This window comes from Strigops habroptila, chromosome Z, assembly GCF_004027225.2.
Source record: "Strigops habroptila isolate Jane chromosome Z, bStrHab1.2.pri, whole genome shotgun sequence".
Lineage (NCBI taxonomy): Eukaryota > Metazoa > Chordata > Aves > Psittaciformes > Psittacidae > Strigops > Strigops habroptila.
Window position 1 is genome coordinate 84,029,011 of NC_044302.2, and position 20,871 is coordinate 84,049,881.

The 20,871-nt window shown below is 42.3% G+C and overlaps 3 protein-coding genes across 9 annotated transcripts in view; 2 read left to right on the forward strand and 1 right to left on the reverse strand.

Moving 5' to 3' along the window:
- Positions 1 to 861: 861 nt before the first annotated feature.
- LOC115619481 (molybdopterin synthase catalytic subunit) lies at positions 862 to 11,121 on the forward strand. Of its 3 annotated transcripts, none has more exons than XM_030511789.1 (8): positions 862 to 966; positions 1,373 to 1,494; positions 3,950 to 4,096; positions 4,205 to 4,361; positions 5,251 to 5,386; positions 6,251 to 6,404; positions 7,820 to 7,943; positions 9,132 to 11,121. In XM_030511789.1, exons 5-8 carry the CDS (start codon positions 5,266 to 5,268, stop codon positions 9,198 to 9,200), a joined length of 468 nt encoding a protein of 155 aa, XP_030367649.1. In that variant the 5' UTR covers positions 862 to 966; positions 1,373 to 1,494; positions 3,950 to 4,096; positions 4,205 to 4,361; positions 5,251 to 5,265; the 3' UTR covers positions 9,201 to 11,121. The 3 variants fall into 3 exon arrangements, with proteins under 3 accessions (XP_030367649.1, XP_030367651.1, XP_030367650.1); XM_030511791.1 differs by having other exon boundaries at positions 884 to 966; positions 1,338 to 1,552; XM_030511790.1 differs by having other exon boundaries at positions 884 to 966; positions 1,338 to 1,494.
- Positions 869 to 11,121, forward strand: LOC115619482 (molybdopterin synthase sulfur carrier subunit). 4 transcript variants are annotated; one of them, XM_032919652.1, is made up of 8 exons: positions 869 to 966; positions 1,373 to 1,494; positions 3,950 to 4,096; positions 4,205 to 4,361; positions 5,251 to 5,386; positions 6,251 to 6,404; positions 7,820 to 7,943; positions 10,853 to 11,121. In XM_032919652.1, exons 1-3 carry the CDS (start codon positions 955 to 957, stop codon positions 4,074 to 4,076), a joined length of 261 nt encoding a protein of 86 aa, XP_032775543.1. In that variant the 5' UTR covers positions 869 to 954; the 3' UTR covers positions 4,077 to 4,096; positions 4,205 to 4,361; positions 5,251 to 5,386; positions 6,251 to 6,404; positions 7,820 to 7,943; positions 10,853 to 11,121. The 4 variants fall into 4 exon arrangements, with proteins under 4 accessions (XP_032775543.1, XP_032775542.1, XP_032775544.1 ...); XM_032919651.1 differs by having other exon boundaries at positions 9,132 to 11,118; XM_032919653.1 differs by lacking the exon at positions 5,251 to 5,386.
- A 3,618-nt stretch (positions 11,122 to 14,739) lies between these two features.
- Positions 14,740 to 20,871, reverse strand: part of ITGA2 (integrin subunit alpha 2) — a 69,112-nt gene continuing 62,980 nt past the window's right edge. For both annotated transcript variants that reach the window (XM_030511784.1, XM_030511786.1), the window contains 2 exons: positions 18,528 to 18,644; positions 14,740 to 17,760 (listed from right to left, as the gene is read on the reverse strand). In XM_030511784.1, coding sequence (XP_030367644.1) covers positions 17,671 to 17,760; positions 18,528 to 18,644 — 207 coding nt within the window. In that variant the 3' untranslated portion in view covers positions 14,740 to 17,670. The remainder of the gene's footprint in view (positions 17,761 to 18,527; positions 18,645 to 20,871) is intronic.

A 20,871-nucleotide genomic window follows, 5' to 3' on the forward strand; every position in this document is an offset into this window, starting at 1 on the left:
TTTCTGAAACGACTGGATAGTAATCCTTTCTTTGAGGGTGCTTTTTTTGCCCCCCGCCTTTTTTTTTCCCCCCTGACATTACTGTATCCAGCTAGGACAGATGTTTTCCACCTGTCCGAATCACAATTACAAACAACAAACCCCGTGTCACTGATAACAACCACAGAGTTCCCTATGGCTGGCCTGGCAGGCGCAGCTTTTCCTTTACTGTTGTGGGGTTACACGTGTTACCAGGCAAACACCACAGAAATAACTCTGGCCATCCACGAAATGCAGTTTTGGGGTACAACTGCTGTGGGCCTGACTGCAGCACCTGCCACAATACCCCATGCTGCGTTCTCCTCCTGCCCAGTGCACAGTGGCAGGAGGTTGGCCACCGTTCTTCCACCATATCTTTCCATGCCGGGAGCTCCTGAAGGTGTGCGGTTGTCCACGGAGAAACAGATGTCACAGCAATCTCCACGCTGAAACAGAGCCTACCCCAGAATCCTGTATCAGCATTTTGGTGGGTCTTTAGCTTTTACAAGTTACATATACCTATTAAGCGTCTGTGCAGTAGATGCATAATATGTACAGGGCAGCAGACACATAATGTTTGAAATCATTTGCAATCCCCATGCAGTCTGCAGGCCGAGCCCATGTAACCCGCCTTTAAGCCGAAACCACAAGGCTTCGTTTGGGCGGTAAACGCACAGCCCCTCACCCCCTGTTCTCCCACCATCTCCGAGCGCCGTCTCACATCTCCGCTACCGCCAGTGCAGGGGAAGTGCTGCGGTCTGGGGCCGCCCCACAGCGCTGGGCCCGGCACAGCCTGGCCCGACCTTACCGCAGAGCGGCCGCGCCGCGCTCCCGACCCAGGCCGCAAGGGGCGGTGCGGGCGCGACGGCTCTCGGCCGGGCGCAGGCGCCGCCGTGAGCCTGCGGCGGACGGCTGCCCGCCCGGGGACGGGGCTCCATGCGCTGCCAGGTACGTGCAGCCTGCCGGTGCCCCTGGGGAGCGGGCCCCGGCTGCAGGCGAGGCGGGTGCCGGAGGTGGGGGGGCGGCGGGGCGCCCTCAGCCCCGCTCCTCGGCGGGCAGAGGCGCCGAGCGGGCGAGGCCTAGGCGGCGGGAGCAGGACACGGATCCGCGCTGAGAGACACCCCCCCTCGTCCCCTTCCTCTGCGCTCCTTCTGACAGCCGGGGAACTCCACAGAGCTTATCGGCATTAAAAAAAAAGCAACCACAACCCCCAAAACCAAGCGCAGGGAAAGCTCTCCCTCACTCCGGTCTGGTTTCGGTTGGTTGTTTTGGTATTTTCGGAGAAGTTAACGTGCAGCAGCGTTGTTTTCCTTCGGTAGGCCCCGCTCCCCTGACGGCGTTTGTTCCCGGGCAGGTCTCGGTGCTGTATTTCGCCCGGAGCGCGGAGCTGGCGGGGCTGCGGAGTGAGACCCTCTCGGTGCCACGGCAGATCACCGCGCTGCAGCTCTGGGAGGAGATCGTCAAGGTGCACCCCAGGTACTCGGCAGAGCTACTGGCGCGGCGCACAAAGTTCAGCGGCGTCGGGGCTTCTTTGGTAAACACGGAATCAGCATTTGGAGTTGAGCTGGAACACGTATCAGTACTTTGATACCATAAACTCAACATTACTTTGTTCTCATAACCTGCAGCAACTGTTTTGTGTTTTGGCCAGTTGGAAGTGCTGTAGCTTTAGGTATAAGCAGGGAAAGACTAGGTCCAATAAATGTACCTGTAAGTTGAGCCTGAGTGGTACCTTGAGACATGTGGCCCGTTGTCTAGGAGGGCCACAGTGTGGTAAACATGCTACACATGAGAACTGAGCTGTGTTATTAACCTGTGGAGAAGGAGAGATGCCTCAAGGAGGGATCAAACACAGCCAGGGCAATAAATAAGAAATTAATGATAACATGCAGGTGGTTTTGATCAGTTACATTTAATGGTACTGTTAGCTTATGGCACGCTCTAGAAGACAGGTTCAGGAAGGGAACTGAAGCTCTGTCACAGCTTTCCAGCCTCTCAGCCCTTACACAGTAAATAGGCTTGGCCACTTTCTGTTTCCTTTGCTTTGAAAAAACCCACAAACACCCACTGTTGGTGGCATTTCATAGGGAGTCTGATCCTGAGAGTGCGCTAGGTGTGCGCTGTAAGGACCTCTGTAGCACTGCTGCTCTCTGGAAATGTCAGCAGAAATTCCCCCTCAGTAAGCCTGAGAGAAGATGATCAGTCCTGTCAAGAATGAATCTGATAGACAAAGGGGCAAAGGTGCAACACTGTTTTGGAGGGTGGAATAAAGCCAAAGAAAAAAGGTACGGTATAACAGAGGTTGAGGTCCTCAGGATTTAGTGCTGAATGCCTGGGAATTTCGAAAACTTTGGACGTGGGTGCCAGAGTCTTCCTTTAGGCACTACTATTCTTTATTTGGTCTGTTCTCAAAGCTGATGAAGAAGATTAATCATTCATCAATGCCATCTGTTTTCAAGTGGCAAGCTCTGGACGAATCTTGGACCAGGGACCTTTTCCTCACAAAGAATTGAGTCTAAGCGTGGTTTTGGGGAGGAGCCAGTAAGGAGTGTCTGTATTTTACTTTGCATCCTGTGTGTTTTACTTTGTTTCAGGAGCAGCAGCAGCACCATTGGTCAGTTTGCCATAGTTTGTCAACTTTGTCCTTTTATGAATGATGACTTGGGGCAGTACATTTTGCATGTGCAGATACTTCACAGTGGCCTTCTTGGAAAATGCTTCTGCTCCTAGCTTTTCTGGAAAGTCTCAATTGTAGGGTATTGACCACAGACTTCTATTCACATTGCTAATGGATATTCAAACTGCCGCTTGAGCATACTTGGCAGTGCTCTTCTGTTCCACCCATTTTCCCCAATGAATTAACTCACAAGTGACATTAATTAGAGCCCATCCTTCTAATGGGCACTTCAGTTTCATAGCTGTGCTCAGTTCCTCGGTGGCTTGCTTTACTTTCATACAGTCCCTCCCTTCACCCTGCCCTCTGAGACAGTGCTACTGTGTTTTGCTCAGCCTATGCCTTGCCTACTTTTGTCTATCTGGCTGGTAGGAAATAAGATAATTTTTACTTGTACCCTTTTGGCATGCCTACTTGTTTCTAGGCAATACAGCTCTCTGCTGCCACTGCCAGATTTTGCAGTCTCAGACAGTAACAGTTATCACACCTGCACCTTCTAAAGAAAAATGTTTGCATTCTTTTTCTGATGTCTTACTGGTGTTGTCCTCATACTCACCGTTTGATTGTACTTAGTCATGAAAGTGAGTCCCTGTCTCATGGTATCCAGAGCTGTGGACTCTCGCAGCAAGGTCTCACAGATGTGAAATCGAAAATTATGTAGAAGATCTGCCAGAAAATGCACCATATCTGCCTTCTTAGTTCTGTAGCCACTCATTAATAGTAAATTTCAGACCTGTAAGTACAAAAGACCTAAAGTCTCATAAACTGTGAGGTTACACAAGAGCAACTCTATGACTAGTGAATCTTCATGAGAGTTCACAAACAGCATCCCATAATGCTTCTTGCCATGTAAGAAAATTGCTCTAATCCAGCCAGACTGAATCAGGGGAACATTTCCTTTTTGGATGGTTGCTACCTCTTGAAATACCTACTTTGTTAGAAGCTGCTGAAGTGGGTCTGGTATGCATTGGTTTGTTCTGATGCAGGCTTATGACAAATCCAATTCTTGACTTCTGAAAGTTAGTCAGGAGAAACCTGAGTTGGTTTCTCCACAGCCACCACAAGAAAACCCGAGAGTAGGAGGTGGGTGTTTGTTGTATTTTTGAAAGTGTATTGCAAGCAGAGTTGTGTAGGTCTCAATGTTGTTTACCTCAGCTGCCCTAGATGGTGCAGCACTTTGCTGTTTAATGAAATCTCATGGTTAAATGGAAACACTCTATTTAGAAATCTATTTGTGCTCCTGCCAATTCCCCTCAGGCTTGCTGTCATCCGGGATCAAGTAGTTTTTGCTGTTCGGCAGGAGTACGTGCTTCTTGGAGATCAGCTCCTGGTCCTGCAGCCTGGAGACGAGGTTGCCATCATCCCACCAATTAGTGGAGGATGAATCTACCCAATTTCTGTTAGGTAGGTATCACTTCTTGCTTAGTTTCCTATGGAGTGTCATCCTATGCTAAAATACTTCATGGATTCTGTGTAATGTTCCAATAATCTTTTTTTTTTTTTTTTCTTAAGATCCAGAGACGTGATTGCAATTCTCTCCCTCCATACTGGTACTCTTTTGAGATAACACAACTTGTTTTTCCTGCTGGAGAAAACCATTGTGCTGACCAGAAACTATAAGTTAGTGCACCAGTAAATGATTAACACATGAACAGTAAATGAAAGAGAGGTCAGTCATTGTTTTGAATTTGGATTTTAGGTCTTATTATTCTTTCGTAGTTGTTTCTGTCTGCCAGTAGATACGCAGCTTGCCTAAGTAAGATAATAATAAAAAACCTCATGCCACTCTTTTAACAGAAAAGATGATACAGAAAAGGTAGTGACTGCTGCTTTTTTTTTTTTTTTTTTTATTTTTTTTATTATTATTTGCTGTCAAAGGAGCAGGTGTCCTTAGAATAGCTCTGTTTCTTTGCATGCATGGAAGTGCCAGTCCATGTGTTTTTGAGGTCCCTTCCAACCCTAACAATTCTGTGATTTACTGCAGCTTGTTCCTTTTCTGCTGCTCAAAATACTTCATTTTCTTCTCATTCTTACATGAACTGATGACCAGTTTCTGCTCAGAGAAATTAGAAGTGTCTCCTGTGTCACTGGAACAGACTGATAGTATGAGGTCATACATGTCCTGGAGAGCATATTAAACTTTAAGATTAGAACTCGAATTCAGGTTTATCAGAAATCTCTGTTTTAAGTTTTGTTTGATTTCTGTATAAGATAGGGAGGAGGGGGTGACAATCTTGCCACAAATTTACGAGCACAGTGGTCCATGCTGGTTGGTTGTACTATTAAACTGAGGCCTCAGACTAGTTCAAGTTTTGTCCTACTGGACCAGGCTTTCTTACCAGGAAAGAAACCTGTTTGCCTTAAAAACCAGGTCATTGCTTGATATTTGCAGTTGAGGCAAGACTGCTGAGAAGTGAATTTGCCATGGAGACTGGTCTCTCGAGGCAAGGAAGTAGATGGTGCATGTTTTCTGTATAAATTGAGGCATCAGCACTGAATGAAAAGCAGTTGAGCAGCGCTAGTATCGCCAAAACCAACAACAGTTTGTCTGGTTTCAGCTTTTCTAGTGAGCTATGGATGAAAGGGAAGACATGCCAAAAGATTTTATCAAGCTCAAGTCTGAAAAGCTCTCTGTAGACGAAGTGTCAGACCTGGTCATTTCACCATACTGTGGGGCAGTGTCTCTGTTCGTTGGTGAGTTTAGTATTTCTGAGCTGGATCTTTGCATGTCTTAATAGTCTAATTGTGCACACCCCAAACTCGTGCTTCTCAAATAAATAAATTCTGGACCAAACCCAGGACATTTGGAAAACACGTTCTGAATTATTTAGAACAAGACCATGGCAGCTCTTGAACAGTTGCACTCAGATAAAGTGGTGAGAAGCTTCCTTGCTGCTGCGGCTGTCCTAGGGCTGAACAGAACAGCAACTCTGGACTACAGGATTCTTGGGAGCTGTTTTCCCACACCCTTGGCCATAACTTGTTCAAGGTGTGAAGTGGGATGTTGTGGCTAGGGAAACCACAAGTCCTCTCCTCACCTGTATATGAAAGCTCCTACAACTCAGGTCTTGGTCGAATGTAAAGTACTGTTTTACCCATGGGCTGGTGAAGGTTAAACTCTGGTGATAACTCTGTCCTGTTGCTTAATGTACATGGTACCCATCTTGAAACCCCTTTGTGCTTAAACCGTAGCACGACTAGTCTCCTAACTACTGAGCACTTAAATGTTACATGGGCAAGTGCAGTAATAGCACCTTAGCAGTTACCACAGGAGATGTTCCAGCCTTGGGCATTACAGACTGCAGACTTGTATAATGTATAAACTAAATTCTTCCTTGTATGTTAAAGATTTCTCTTGTTCGAAGAATCTCTTCACACAGCCATGATTAGGGGAGGTTTTTTATATTTGCACAATGCTGACCTTGCCTGTAGCAGAAGATCTGAGGGTTTATTTGGTATTTATATATAATATATTATTATATAATAAATATGTAACGTAATGTATTATAAACTTATATATTTATTTACTTAGTGCTTTTGGTCGATAAATCATTTTAGGTACTACAAGAAATAATTTTGAAGGGAAAAAAGTGATTCACTTAGAATATGAAGCATATACTTCAATGGCAGAGACTGAAATGAAGAAAATCTGCAGAGATGTTAGACAGAAATGGCCATCAGTCAAACATATTGCAGTGCACCATAGACTTGGGTATGTATGGCCAGACCCCATCCTTTTGCAAGCGGAATATTAATTCTTGTCTGGTGCATGGCTGTGCTGACACAGTTGCAGGATGTGCAGGAGTTTTTTATAAACTGCGATGCAGCAAAGCTGGCTGCAGAATCAAGCTTGCACTGTGGAGGTAAGTTTCAGAAATTGTCTTTTCAAAGATGTGTATATAGCGTTTGCTGGAGTCCACATTTAGCCAGCAGGATCCTTGATGCTGGTGTGATAGTTTGCAAGTGGGGAGAAGGGACTGAGATTTCGTTCTGAGAAAGGGGAGGCTGTTGGTTTATTTATTTATTTTTTAAAGATGTGAAGTTGGCAGCATTTTCTTTTTTCCTCTCTTTTCCATTGAGATACCACAGAATGTTCTTATTGTCAGATTTAAGTTAAATTATGCCATAGCGAAAGCTTAAGACTGTGGGGAGGAGAGAGGCATGGTGATTGCCAGCCATGTTTGCTGGAGAACCTCCTGTTGTTCCTTGAGTCTTGGACAAGCATTTTCTCTTGGGTTCAAAACATGGAATGCTAGTGTCCGACATAGACTTGAACCTTCACGGTTCATCAGATTTCTCACTGAAACTAGCAGGGTATGCAGAGTATGTTGCAACCACTTGTTTCCTTTTCTCTTAGCAGAAGGAGCTTTAGGAGGTGATCATAAAGGGTAATATTAGCTCAGAGGGGTAGTTTCCTTAGATTTCCTCTATAGCCAACAGAGTGATTCTCTTGAGGGCTTAAAGCATTTAAACTTAGATTTTCATATGACCTCTTTGCCAAAGGAGTCTTACTATAAAGGGATGGTTGGGAGGCAGCTCTTGGGAATATTACCCTTGTGAGGAGCAAAACAAAACCTTGTGCTACTTTTGTTAATAACACACCAAACAGGAAAAGCTTCATAATTTGAAACTCAAATTTGTCAAAAATTTTCATTGCAAAATCTGCATAGTTTGAAGCACTTAATTTCTTCTTTCAAAAATTCTTGTGCAAACTGAGATGAATTCTTAGGTTTTCAGATAAGAACTGGCTGTTCCTAACTTGTTATGTTTCATTATTAAGCCAGTATCCAGTGAGTTTCCTATGTACTGTTGCAAGTTAGTGATTTTCCCCTTTTAATTCCATAAGTTTTATAATAAAAAAAAAAAGAAAGAATGGGAGAAAAAAAGCCTATGTCTGGTGGGTTTATTTATTCTGAATTGTGGAATTCTCACATCTGGTACTGATTTTGGTTGTGGTTTTCTTTCTTTTAAAAAGTGTATAGTCTTGAACATGGCTTGACACTTGCTCAGTATGAATGAGTCAGGAGAGTGTGTGGCCAGAATGCTGACGTGACATGGCCACAACTTTTGGGTGCTCTTGATGTTAAGCAATAGCTAAAGCTGCTGTTGTTCCTCTTCTCTCCCTAGTGTGGTTCCAATAACTGAAGCAAGTGTAATTATTGCAGTCTCCTCTCCACACAGAGCAGAATCCCTTGAAGCTGTAATGTACTGCATCAATACCTTAAAAGCATCTGTCCCAATATGGAAAAAGGTATGTTTGGAGACAAGCTTGATTTTAGGCCTGTGCCAGAGTCTTAGACAATTGGGCTGAAGACTGCTGCTGCTCTTAAGGGAATCAACTGAAGCACTGTGGGCAGCAGTTGCTCCTGATGGATGCTAAATGTCTAGCACCAGTGAATTTCCTCTAATGGAGCCAGGCCAACCTGTGGCAGGTAGGGCACCTGGAAGGCCCTCCCTTGCCTGTACCATCCAGCTCATCTTCCTTTAATGCCATCCTGTAGTCAAAGAGAAGGAGCCCTGAGCTCTCCTCTTTTGAGTGGCAGAACACAGTTCTGCACAGGTTTATGGAAGGGCTTTGAGTGAGATTTGCTTTTGACAACATTGTAGTTTGCAAGTAAAAGTGGCTTTCTTGTGTTTCTGTTTTCCTTTCATCCCTGTGGCCTTGAGAAAGCACAAAGCATTAAGCAACAGCACACAATGAAGGGATAAGCAGAGGTCCCAAAGCTGGTACAGGCACACAACAATGTGTGAAGAGACCAGCCTGGGTCTAGAAGAGTCTCATTGTATAACCACAGGGTTGCATGCAAATAATGGGTATTACCTCTGCCTTCTCTCCCAGGCAGAATTTGCCATGTGGTAAGTGTGATGCTCCTCATTACTACACTCTTCTGACACTTCTTTCAGGAGACTGGAGTTCTGTGGTCCCAGAAAGAATAAGCAGGGGCTCAGAGCCCTGCTGAATTTGCTGGGTAGGACTGGACTGCTGCTGGGTCGTCCAATTTGTCCTAGAGATACTTACTGTATTTTATGTATTGTAATGTTTATTTTTTTAATACTGACATTTTATATAGACTTAAGTGCTCTCCTGTAAATGATGGTACAGTAACATGGCAACATGCAAAAAGGGCAGTTTCAGATACAGTGCTGTGTACTCCACAGCTTTTATATAATTTCTTCTAGATCTCTTTCTTGAATTAACTTCAGTATGGATGGGCCCTTCTAAATTTAATAGGGCTCAGCCTGAGGTTCATAATCTGCCCACATGTAAGTCAGTATGTTCTAAGGGTGCTGCCCTCTTTTCTGTTTGCTATCCAAATGCTGTATAGTCCTGTTGAGATCAGTAAACAATAGCAGGATGGCTGTTGAGTTTTTTGGCCTGGCTTGTGGCTGTATGTAGCAGACTCCCACAATATTTCCCGTTCTTTGTTTATATTTGCAGGAGATTTATGAGGACGAGTATTCTTGGAAAGAAAACAAGGAATGCTTCTGGGCAAATTCAGGAAAATAACTTTTAAAAATAAAGTGTTACTGTTTCTAATGAGCATAATGGTTTAGCTTTGAGTTGTTTTTACAAAGAATCTGTATATTTTTAAACAGGTGTAATAGACATTTCAATCAGTAATTTGATTAGGACTGAGTGAAATGAATGAGTAATAATTAAATGTTCTTAACTCTCATTTGAAATCATGTCTTTGTGCATATTTGAAAGGGAGTAATTTTTTAAAACAATTTACCTGAAATTCTTGGTCGTGAGTTGTTTTGTCTTCTGTGATGCATACTACTTTAATGTCTTCACATTGGTAGTCTGTGTTCACTGACTGTATGGGAGGTTGAGACAGGACAATTGTGGGGGTTTTTTTAATCTTAAAGAAATTCATAAGTAGTTTAATTTTATATGACTATAGAGTCATTTTGCAAGCTTTATGCTGTTTTGATGTTCTTGTAACATGAAAGCTACTTGAAGTAGATGAAACATTTTGGTACAGAGAAGAAAATACAAACTATTCTCAAGAGCTATTAACTTTTTAGTAGTGGTTACGTTTCAGTAGCTCTGTCTCATGGAAGCATTTTTACTGTGCAGCTGATGCTACAAGTCCATTGCATTAAAAAAATATAGCTAGACCTTGATTCAAAGTTAGATCAAATATTCTACCAGCAACAAACTTGCATTAGCGATAACATGCAAACCTGTAACTACTTAATGATGTCTAGACATGATTAATTTTGAAGGAGCTTTTTTGGCTGTGTAATTGTATGGTGCTGCAGAAATAAACCCCCCCCAGCTATTAATATGAATAGGCAACTATAAGTTTAATTAGTTGTAGTAGTTCAACTTTAGATTGTTAGGATTCAAAGTGATCAAAATGGATTAGTTTTTCAAAGGAAAGGAAGTCTAGTGAACTTCTTGCAATTTATATATGCATTTATATTCACGTTTAGGATTTTAATACAGTTTTCTTCTTGTTACTGTTTTGAAACCTAGTTAAAAGATAAAGACACTGACATAGTATTCCTGTGCTTCCACTGGGAAACAGTGGCCTGCTCATCTGAGTAAGAGAATTTTATTTACATTTTTCACAGAATGACAGAATGGTTGTAGTTGGAAGAGACCTCTGGAGGCCATCTAGTCCAGCTTCCCTGCTCAATCAGGGTCTCCTAGAGCACATTACTCAGGATTGTACGTTATTTTACTGTGCTGTGATAGTGTTTCAGTGCTGAGAGTTCAAAGTCCCATTGTGTACGTCATTTTTACTAATGTTGAGAGGCAGTTTTATCTAGTCATAATTATCAGTGTAGACAACATAGATATAATGGAAGGGAAATGAGGTAAAGAAAAGTAAAATTATCTGCTCAAGTTTATATATGGTTACATCACACAACACTTAAATCTCAGCTGCGTAACCCATTTCATTTGTGTCTGCAGTAAAAATCTACAAACAGCTGCTAGCTGTACAAAATAAAATGAGAAAAATAGGTGATGATCTTTTTTTCCCCTCAGCGATTTCAATCAATCTTAATATTTAGTGATGGTTACTGTATCTGAATTAAATAAGTAAACCCCAATGAAGCATACAACTTCAGGCAGAAGTATGGTTAAATGTGCTTGTTAACTTACTGATCCACTTTCCTCAATGAAGTGACAGAGTCTTTCCTCTGCAGGACAGCAGCTGTTCCTTGCATGCTTACACATGTGCAGCCTCCAGACAGTGTGGACCCTATTATCTAGGAAAAGCTGAGCAAATTCAAAGTTGAATTTTCTTTTGCTTTGGAGGCTGGAGAGAAGCCCTCTGCTGTTTGAATGACATTTTTACCAGGAATTGTACAGAATTCTGAATATGCATCAGTTCTTGTATGTCCTGGTTTCAGGACATGACTATGAAGTGATTTTTTCTGGTTTTAGAAAAGAAATAAATACACAAACTTTCCCATTTTTGGTGTTCATTTTTCCATGTTCATGTTTGCTGTTACCATGCAACTAATTAGTGCATTAACTTCACAAAAATAAATGGCTAGCTTGCCTTGTAGCGGATAGTTTATGAATGAAGTAAAACCTATACAGTGCTTGCATACTGGTGCTGTGCTCTTGTACAGAAAAATAGTGGTATTAAAACAGTTAAATTGTACTCAGGCCCCTGTGACCAAGGGCAGTTCCTGTGTTGCACTAGTGCCTCTCTAGTGCTGCAGCTTCCTGGAGTATTTCTCCAGGGTGACCTTAAGTGCACCTTCCCCATCAGCAATGCAGCTGGGAAGGAGGGTGCAGAAAAGAAGGGAAAGAATAATTGTGTACTTCCCCACAGTGACCAGGAACAATGAATGGAAGACATGTTGTACTGAGTCACAGCTGAGTGTTACAATGTGTGTATGCTGCCATGGTCAAAACAATGAAATGTCATTTTGTGTCCCTAGCTGTGCATGAGGCAAGTACTGCTTTGTTCTGGAACAATGATGTATCAGTCTTGTGTAACTTTGGGTTCTTCAGCTGGCATCTAAAAGGGAAATGGAAATACCCTTAGGAGGGGTGGTGTGCATAATCAGAGGTAAAATGTATTTCACTGAAATTTTAAGTAAGTCCATGCCCCGAGCTCAGTGTTCTGGCTCCCTCTGTAGGGCTACGCTCTCTGCTAGGGTATTATCGAAAGACAGCAAATTACTCTGTTCTAAGATAGCCGCCTAAGGCTATGTCTGGAGCGACCCAGAAGTGCTTCCAAATTTCCAGGCCAGGGGATAAATCCCAGCTGTGTCTGACTGCATGTTAGGGAAAGATGTGGCTGCACATGTCCTGGTTTCCACACATGCAGGACTAGGCTCTGGATGAGGGCTACCTTCCGTTCTGGTGAGGTCCATGAGTGGGGTGATAGGCAGCTGCAGATCCATATATAATGCAGTCCTGGCTTTCTGGGATGAGTCCAGCTGTTTCTCTGCCTTGGCTATAGAGGAGGGTAATCCCACTCCTCTGGGGCTCTCCCAGCTGTGTCACACTGTGCTGCAGAAGTGGTGGTGGCTCCAGGTGCAGACAGATGTTCACGGGAGCAGATGCTTAAGCTCAGAGGGTCATCCTGTGATTCCTATAGAGATCTCCCAAATGAGGGGAGTTTGTGAAAGGGAGGAGCATGTCTTCAGAGTGAGAATTTGTCCATCTGAAGAGATGTCTTTGTCTTCGCTGGCAAAATATGAATGCACTGATCCATCCCTTTGTCTGGCAGAACGTCCATATACCAACATTGCTTAATTTTAAGAATTGCCTTTCCTGATTTTAATCTTTTATTCTTCTCTGTTCTCAAGAGAATCTCAGCCGGATGCATACTATGAAAACAGTTACTGATGGATCGTCAGGAAATAAACGGGGAGGGGGACGGGACTGTGTTATGAGGAGCCTACCCAGGAGATGGCAGCCGAGAGACGGCTGTGCGGGGGGAGCCGCTCCCAGCCTGGCCAGGTGCTCGAAGTGCCGCTGTCGCACTGTCGTAGGAATGAAGGCTTTAGATTGCTCAGCTTCAAATGAGATTTTCGGCTCTTCACTCAGCTTACTTTTCCCAGAGCCGTTCAAGGAATCTGTAGTTTTATAGACTAACGCATTCATTTGCTCCATCAAAAACATTAAAAGGAAAAAACTGCTAAAACTTAATTATAAACAAAGTGAAATTGTCTGTGAAAGCAGACAATGCAACCCCTTGCCTCTGAAAAAGCTCTTGAAGCTCACTCTTAAGCTCTTCCACTAAGTGTCCTGTGGAGATACTTAAGAAGGGAAAGTTCAGAATAGGTTGATGACTATAAATTAGAAGTTTATTTGAGTACCGAAGGCCTGTCTTTAAAAACAAACCAGTCAAACCAACCATACAGTTTCATCTTACCAAATGTTACAAAAGTTAGCATCGTAATCTATCTTTATAGCAGTTCTGTTTTAAAACTTCCATTTTGACTGCTTTAAGAGAAAGAGGCAAATACATTTTAAAAACTGCTAGCACACCAAAGCCTGTGATTGCATATTAATAATTGATCATAAATGAGGGCAGAAAGGTTGACTTACAAGATAGGACTTGGCTATTCTGAGGCTGTGAAAATTACATACACTTTATTACCTCTAAAGGCATTAAAAAGTTGTGGCAGTTAGCTACAGATTTTGAGATTCATTTTCATACCTTCATTTTCTTTAGTCTTTGATTTTAAAGTTTTTGTTGTACCTCAGTTTTGGATATAAAGGGTACTACATTGTCGTGGTTTAACCCAGCCAGCAATGAAGCCCCACACAGCTGCTCACTCACTCCCCCCGCGGTGAGATGGGGAAGAGAATTGGACAAGTAAAAGCGAGAAAGCTTGGGTTGAGATAAAGACAGTTTAATGGGAAAAGCAAAAGCTCCACACACACGCAAAGCAAACTTTGAACAAATGAACAAAGCAGTTCATTCACTGCTTCCCATGGTCAGGGAGGTGCTCAGCCACCTCCAGGAAAGCAGGGCCTCATCGTGCATGACGGGAAGACAAACAGCATCACTCCAAACGTCCCCCTTTCTTTCCTCTTCCCGCAGCTTTATATACTGAGTGTGATATCATATGGTGTGGGATATACCTTGGGTCAGTGCAGCTCAGCTGTCCTGGCTGTCCCCCTTCCCAACTCCTTGTGCACCCCCAGCCTGCTTGCTAGTGGGGTGACGTGAGGAGCAGAAAAGGCTTGACTGTGTGTAAGCCCTGCTCAGCAGTAATTAAAATGTCCCTGCATTATCAACACTGTTTCCAGCACAAATCCAGAACATAGCCCCACACCAGCTACTGTGAAGAAAATCACCTCTACCCCAGCCAAAACCAGCACATACGCATAAGTCAGTACGTAAGGAATCTGGATTTCAATTCTGCAGAACAGTGAGACTTGGTGAAAGATGGAGTTTTGTGCCTTAAGATTAGGGTAGTCTGGTTCTGTATTATAGGGGTATTGGTAGCCTCAGTGTTTATGTACCACAATTAAAAGCATGGAGGAGGTGGGGGGGAGGAGGGGAGGAGAAAAAAGGAAGCTCTGTGAAAGTGGCTAGTTTTCAGGTCATAGTTACTGCTATGATTCTTTTACTATTGTCTTCCTCTCTTCCTTTCCCACCATACTCCTGTTGAAACGTTGCATTCATCTTTTCCATCGTATGGTGGGGAGTAGCTAGAGCTGGTGTCAGGACATGCTACTGCTGACCAATTCTGTACATAGTATAAAGCGCAGGGCATGAGAATGGCAAAATACGGTGTAATTTTAGATGCCAGTGATGATAACCCCATGTGTATAGAAGACCTGACCATGGTAAGGTTTTAACACCAACTATTCAACCAGAGCTAGTCAAATATAGATATTTTGCACTGCTGTGAACTGACAGACTACAATATAGCTTACCACTAGTGTTATACTCATGACTATAACAATCAAGGCGTGAAGTGCAGCTTCTTTGTATATCTAGCAGAGTCATCCCCTTAGGGTTTTCATTATGTGCTACTGGAACAAAGACATATTTGACCCCATTTTATGCAGTGCTTCTCTTTAGGGTGCTGTTTGAAAAATAAATGAGTCTGTGTTCAGAAGTATTCTTGTTTTTATTGTAGTAACGCTGTTGGGCCCTCAGGTAGGCACTACAGTGATACAGTCCCTGCTCCCATAGAGCTTACATGCTAGCTTTCTGAAGTCAGTTGAATACAAACTCTCTTGTACATCCCAAATCTATACATGGGCTCATATGGAACTAAGTCTGATTTTGGACTTGGCTAGTACTTCAAGAAGTCAGCAACTAGATTTCAAGACCAGAATCAGATATAGCTTGAGTTTGCTGAAGGTATTCCTGACTTTTCTTGCTGCAAGCACAGACGGAAGCTCATGCCAGAGCTCAGCATTTTAGAATACTTTTTCACCTGTAAATGCTGATTTAGAAAAGTAGAACTAAAAAAACCCACCCCAATAACCGACCCCTTGCACATAATACAAAATATACATAATATTTCCAGCATTATTTGTGGCTGTGCCAAGTTAAAAGTGCAATAAACTCACCCATTACATAAACTGAACTAATCATTTAAGTATTAATTGTAAAAGAAAAATAAACTAGTAACTTGAAGTGGTTAGGATACAAAAACCTTACCTATTGCTATGCCTTCCCTTTATTTTGGGAAAAAGTATTGTGTTCAGGCTGAGGGGAAAGTCATGCTTGGGACAAAGCAAAACCCAGTGAAGACTGGTGAATTGCATCATTGCTACCTGACTAATAAACTGTAAAATCCCCAAAAAAGCTGGATGTCAGATATTGACCTGTACCTCCCACTGAAGGTGGAAGAAGGAAATCTGGCTGGATGCCTACATTTCCCTTGCAGGCAACACCAGAAAAGAAGGATGCTGCCAGCTGCTGCTTTGTGAAATTCCCCCTCTGGGCCTGCAGTGCATGACCCTAGTTATGTAGGAGCTTCCCACACTTAGGGGTGTAGGGTGTTTTCTTCCAGACAAGTTTATACAAGAATTGAGGCAGACAATTTTTTGTCTTTTCTTCAGAGCATCTGCCCTCAGGGTTTATAATTACAAAGTCAGGAGCTTATTTTTTAGCTTTATGAAATTGCTACTTTTTTTTTTTTTAAGTAATTGTTTTGGGCATAAACTCAGCTGATGGCAATAATTTTGCTTGACAGTCAAGATTAGAATCTGGATTGTTTTTCAGAATGTTAAAAAAACAACACAACAGAACACCCCAAAACATAACATTTCATAGCTACAAAATAAATACAAAACTCATATAAAAGTACACTGATCACAATCCAGCTGTCACTGCAAATGAAGCTATTATCTGCCAAAGAGATGGTTGGCTACTGACTGATTACTGATCAAAAGAAACTGAGTAAAATTTTGAAACAATCTCAAGACTAGTTTTGAAGAGTCTCTCCCTCAGAAAATAATCTGAAAGGTGCCTAAGCATAATTACAATCTAGCTTTGGGGGAAAGAAAACATGACTTTGGATACTGAATCAGGCACATTTAAATGTTTTACTCTTCAAGTAATTTAGAAACAATCTCACTTGCATGGCAGTGTACATAAAAGCAACACACACAACAATTATAAGCATAACTGCCAGCCGTGAGAGAGAAAGGCAGCCAAAAGGCCAATTCCCCTGACTGTTACCAGTCTTACAGCATGTGCCTTTTTAAGACTGAGCTTTCATTAAAACCAGGCAGCATTAACGGCATCTGATAAACTTGAGGTGTGTAACCAACACAGTCACCCACATGTTGTGTTCAGAGCTCCTTCCAGAGCAGTACAGTAATTTACTGTATAAAACATAAGTTAACTTCATCATGGCCTGAACATGAGGGACCAAATAAAATGTGACAGGTAAGAAGGTCATACTGAACTTTGGTCTCCTGGAGGGCACTGAGATGCTAAAGAAACAAGTGCAGTAAACAATTTACAGAGCTTAGATCTTCAATATCCCCTGTCTTAATGCACATACTTCCTCAGTGATCATCCCCTTTAATTCACTTCATGCTTTAAGTCAAGTCCTGCAAATCTTTCATTACAGAATTAATAGGCAAGATCTTGACTGTCTTCCCTATTTACATATACCTAATCAAACTCACGTCAGAGGGACTGTGAGCTTAAAGCCCAGTGTAACAGTAGTGGTAGTGCTTCTCAAGCTTAAGTCTGAAAACCAATCACAACATTCAGAAAACATGCTGTGATTATGAAATTCATATTTTCTTCTCAGAGAGAAAGTATGCTGAAGGCAGTTATACATACTATTTGGCAATAGTTCCCCTGAACAATATACTTCAGTAATATAGTTGTGACCTTAGTGCAAGGAATATGATGAACTTTTGGAACAGTCTGCCCATCCAGTTGTCCTGTAGCACCCAGACAGGCATCTTCATACGCAGTTCCCACTTTATAGATTAGTTAAGACAAAGGGTTTCTGGTGCAAATTATTTCTCTAAGACAATAAGGATGGAGCTAGTCAATGAAAAAATGACTTTTCTTCTTGCAGTCTGGAAGCAGTATTCACCACACATTCATCATCAACCTAATAGAAAATGTCCTTTACACATATGGTACTTGTCAACTGAATTACGAACTGATGCCGTTCCCAATAACCTGAAATAAATTGCTCTGTTTCACTCTCCAGTGGGATCAGGAGAAGGATTGCTGGCACAATATGTTACTGTAAACTCCGGACCTGCCAGTTCTAAGGGCTAAGTTTGTTTAAAAGGCAAAAATTTCCAAGAAAAGGCACTATAAATCATTTTGGGGGAAGAAAGAGAAAAAAACCCACCAAACCAAAAAACAACCAATAAACTGTCCTGCAGTTACTCTCATAATAGAGTAGAATTTGTAAAATATTTTCATCTATAAAAAGACACTTTCATTAAAAATGTTTAAATGTTACTAAGCTTTAAGGCACTCCAGCTGAAGAACCAACTGGATCACAATTAATGTTGGTGGCTCAGATCTCGTTATCCATGTAACTCATCATCTTCAGTCTTTGTCTTTTGTGAGTTCTGTAATTTCATCAACATCTTCTATATCCTGGGTCATTTTCTCATACTGTCTCTTGAAGAAGCCAAGCTGTGAGAAGTATTAAAATAACACCACATCACAGTAAGTCATTGATAGTTACTTTGCTCAGCTAAGCTAAATAGCATGGTGGTAGAAATGAATATGTGTACATGCACACACATACAGTGTTTGATTTGTAGACAATTCCTAACTCTAAAATAAAAGGAGCTGGCCTGAAACTCCTGCCTGGTGCAACTAAATGCCAAAACAGCAGTGCTGATTAGCCAGTTGACTCCCTGCCAAGATGCAGGCGTCTCCTTGGAGTGCTAAGGAGCCCTTCAAACACCAATGCCCTGGCAAATATAAGAACTTCTCTCTCCTCTTAATCTTGGTATCCTTTGTAAATGACAATTTGTCCTCACCCTTCTCTATTCTCTTTTTCTCTGCTTGGTATATATCCTCTCCTTTCTTGCTTCTAATCCCTAGCCTTGCCCACTGGGAATATCATGAAAGTTCAGACCCCAGCTGGAGAGTTATGGAAGGAGGCAGGCAGTGTCAAAAAGAAAAAACTAAGTGCCACAGCCCCTGTTTTGAACTATTGAAAAATCATTTATTACCTTCACATTGCCAATTTCTATGGGGACCCATTTCAGAATTTTAATGTTTAATGCCTTTCTAAATGCTCCCATCAAGGGTGTGATGCCAATACAGTATTATTGATACCACCAAACTGCATTTGCAGTTTTGTTCCAGCACCAGAGAGATTCCAAAGAAAATAGCCCAAATGTATTTGTCCCTTTCTGCTTTTCTTTTTAATAATATAAACACCTACTTACTTTCCACAAAATGGCAACCAATACTAACAGCAGAAGTAGTCCAGCCAATACACTACCAATAACAACACCAACTGGTATGTCAGCTTTCTCATCTGGCTTCATTATTGTAACTGGGATCTGAAAGCAGAGAGATTGTGCATTAGGGGTTAATGTTAACTGCATATAAAGTAGGATTTGTAAACCAAATACTTCACTAATCAAGAATATCTGGACTGCACACATTCCAGGATCAATGACTGGAACACACCAGGCAGTTACAGCCCTTTTCATTGGTGTCTGCAGGTACCTGGTTGCACCACCATGGCACATGGCAGTGCCAGTTAAGTATTAGGGGCCCTCATCACTCTTAGCCATAAACAACAGGCAGAGAAACAATGTCTTCCTATCAGCTTTCTGCCTCTCCAGTAATGGCAGGTCTTTCAGAGATGTTTCTGTAGTGCCCAGACACACCATCACTAGGTAAGCTAGACATGCTTACATGCAGGCAAGGAATAGACTGGTGTAAAGCCCCAACTGCTCAAAACAGACTTTTGCTGCATCAGCTGGAGAAGAACTACTTCCAATGGAGCACTGTCAGAGCCTGTTTGTGGTGGGCAGCTGCAGGAGGTGATAGTAATCAGGGAGGCCAGACACCATCATGCACTCACTGCGACTGCTGAAATTTCTCCTCTCCTGCTGGGCGAGTGTCTCCTTTGCCTGCTGTTCCTACCTTCTGGGAAGCCACTAACAACTTGTTAAGTCTTCTCATGTTAATTTGTGTTCTCCTGAGACAATTGCCTGAATTTTCTGTAAGATGTATGAGTCAAACAAGTCAGGAGTGTTTCTAGCACATGTATGCTTCCTGAACCAGCAATACCAGAGAGCTCCCAGGACAGCATATGGTGTCTGGAAGTTAGTTTTCAGGTGATACCCTATCTAGTTGTATTGGGTATGACCAACTACATGGTTACATATAACATAGTTGCTCAGGGACACATTGCTGTAATATTTATGAACTGTCAAATCTTTGGATTTAATCTTGGAACAACATTCATTTAGCATGAAGGTTTTTTCCTTCCTGAAACATGATAAAAGAAGCCACATTGGTTTACTTTCTCAGGGTTGCTTGCTCAGTGCATTTGTCTGGTGTAATTTAATCTTAAGCTTTCTGGGAAACTTGCACTGGACTGACATCTCAGTGATTTAAGTCATTTCTGCTGGAAGGCTGCAGTGTTGTGCTAGGTGTGGCTATGTGTATTCATTTCACTGAGGCAGGATGGCTTTGTATATTTTCTAACCGAATGGCCATAGTGATGATTATAGCAGGTTAACGTTCTGTCCTCCAGCTGGCGGTCCTTTCCAACTTGGAAAAAATCTGAAAGCTTTTACACAAAGATACCTAAGCAGCTTCCCCACATAGCATAACAAGGCAATATTAATTCATTTGGCTACACAGCAACCCAACTCATCCAAACTACACAGCCAATATCATACGTATGTGCAGTTTGCCTAGTAATGCTATCTCCATTAGATTAACAGTGAAGTGGCACTATTGGAGAGGTAAGTCAATGCCTAAGAACAAGTGTCTTCCCTGAAGTTAAACTGTGGTCAGTAAGACATCACGGGTGCAATTCACCTCATCTAGTGTTATGTATGTATACAGTATGGTTCCTTAGCGTCCAGTAGAGAAGGATATGCTTTTTTAGGGCCTAATTCACCCTACTTACCCTTTTCAGGATTGTCTTTAGGATAAGAGGAACTGCATCTCAGAAATACCTATTCTTTCTACAGATTAGGTTTTATGGGCTAATTCTGATGTGGATGACTAATGTAGATTCTGATTTCAATGAATCCTACCACCCTGGTCTGAAATAACAGTGCAAGTAGGGAAATCAACTCAGATGATTGCTTCTGCACTCTCCTATTCCCAAGGAAGTGTGAAGGGCAAAGACTGGGTATCACTGTTGCCCTGACAAGAATTATATGCAGTGCTGGGTACTGACTCCATTACTGCAGTGTCAAAGCAAACTGTCTGTCCTAGGAAGAGCATACCTCCACGAGCTGGCACATTTTCCAAGACTTCTCACTGGCAAGAAGCATTTGAGTAAGAATCAGGCTGTAAATCTCACCAGAAGCCACTGTGTTTCTTAAGAGCCCTGTGGATAACTTTCAGGGTCTGTTCAGCTCAGAGCTGTAAGAGTCCCAGCTGCAGATGTTTCAATGGCTGGCTGAGGAATTGCCTTTTATTTGTCAAGTGAATTAATCAGCGGTCATTTGGATAATTAAATTCTGGTTTTCCTGAAATCACTAACAGAGCTGCTGGTAATGTAAATTTGGCAGCATCAAGTGTGGAAAAATACCTAGT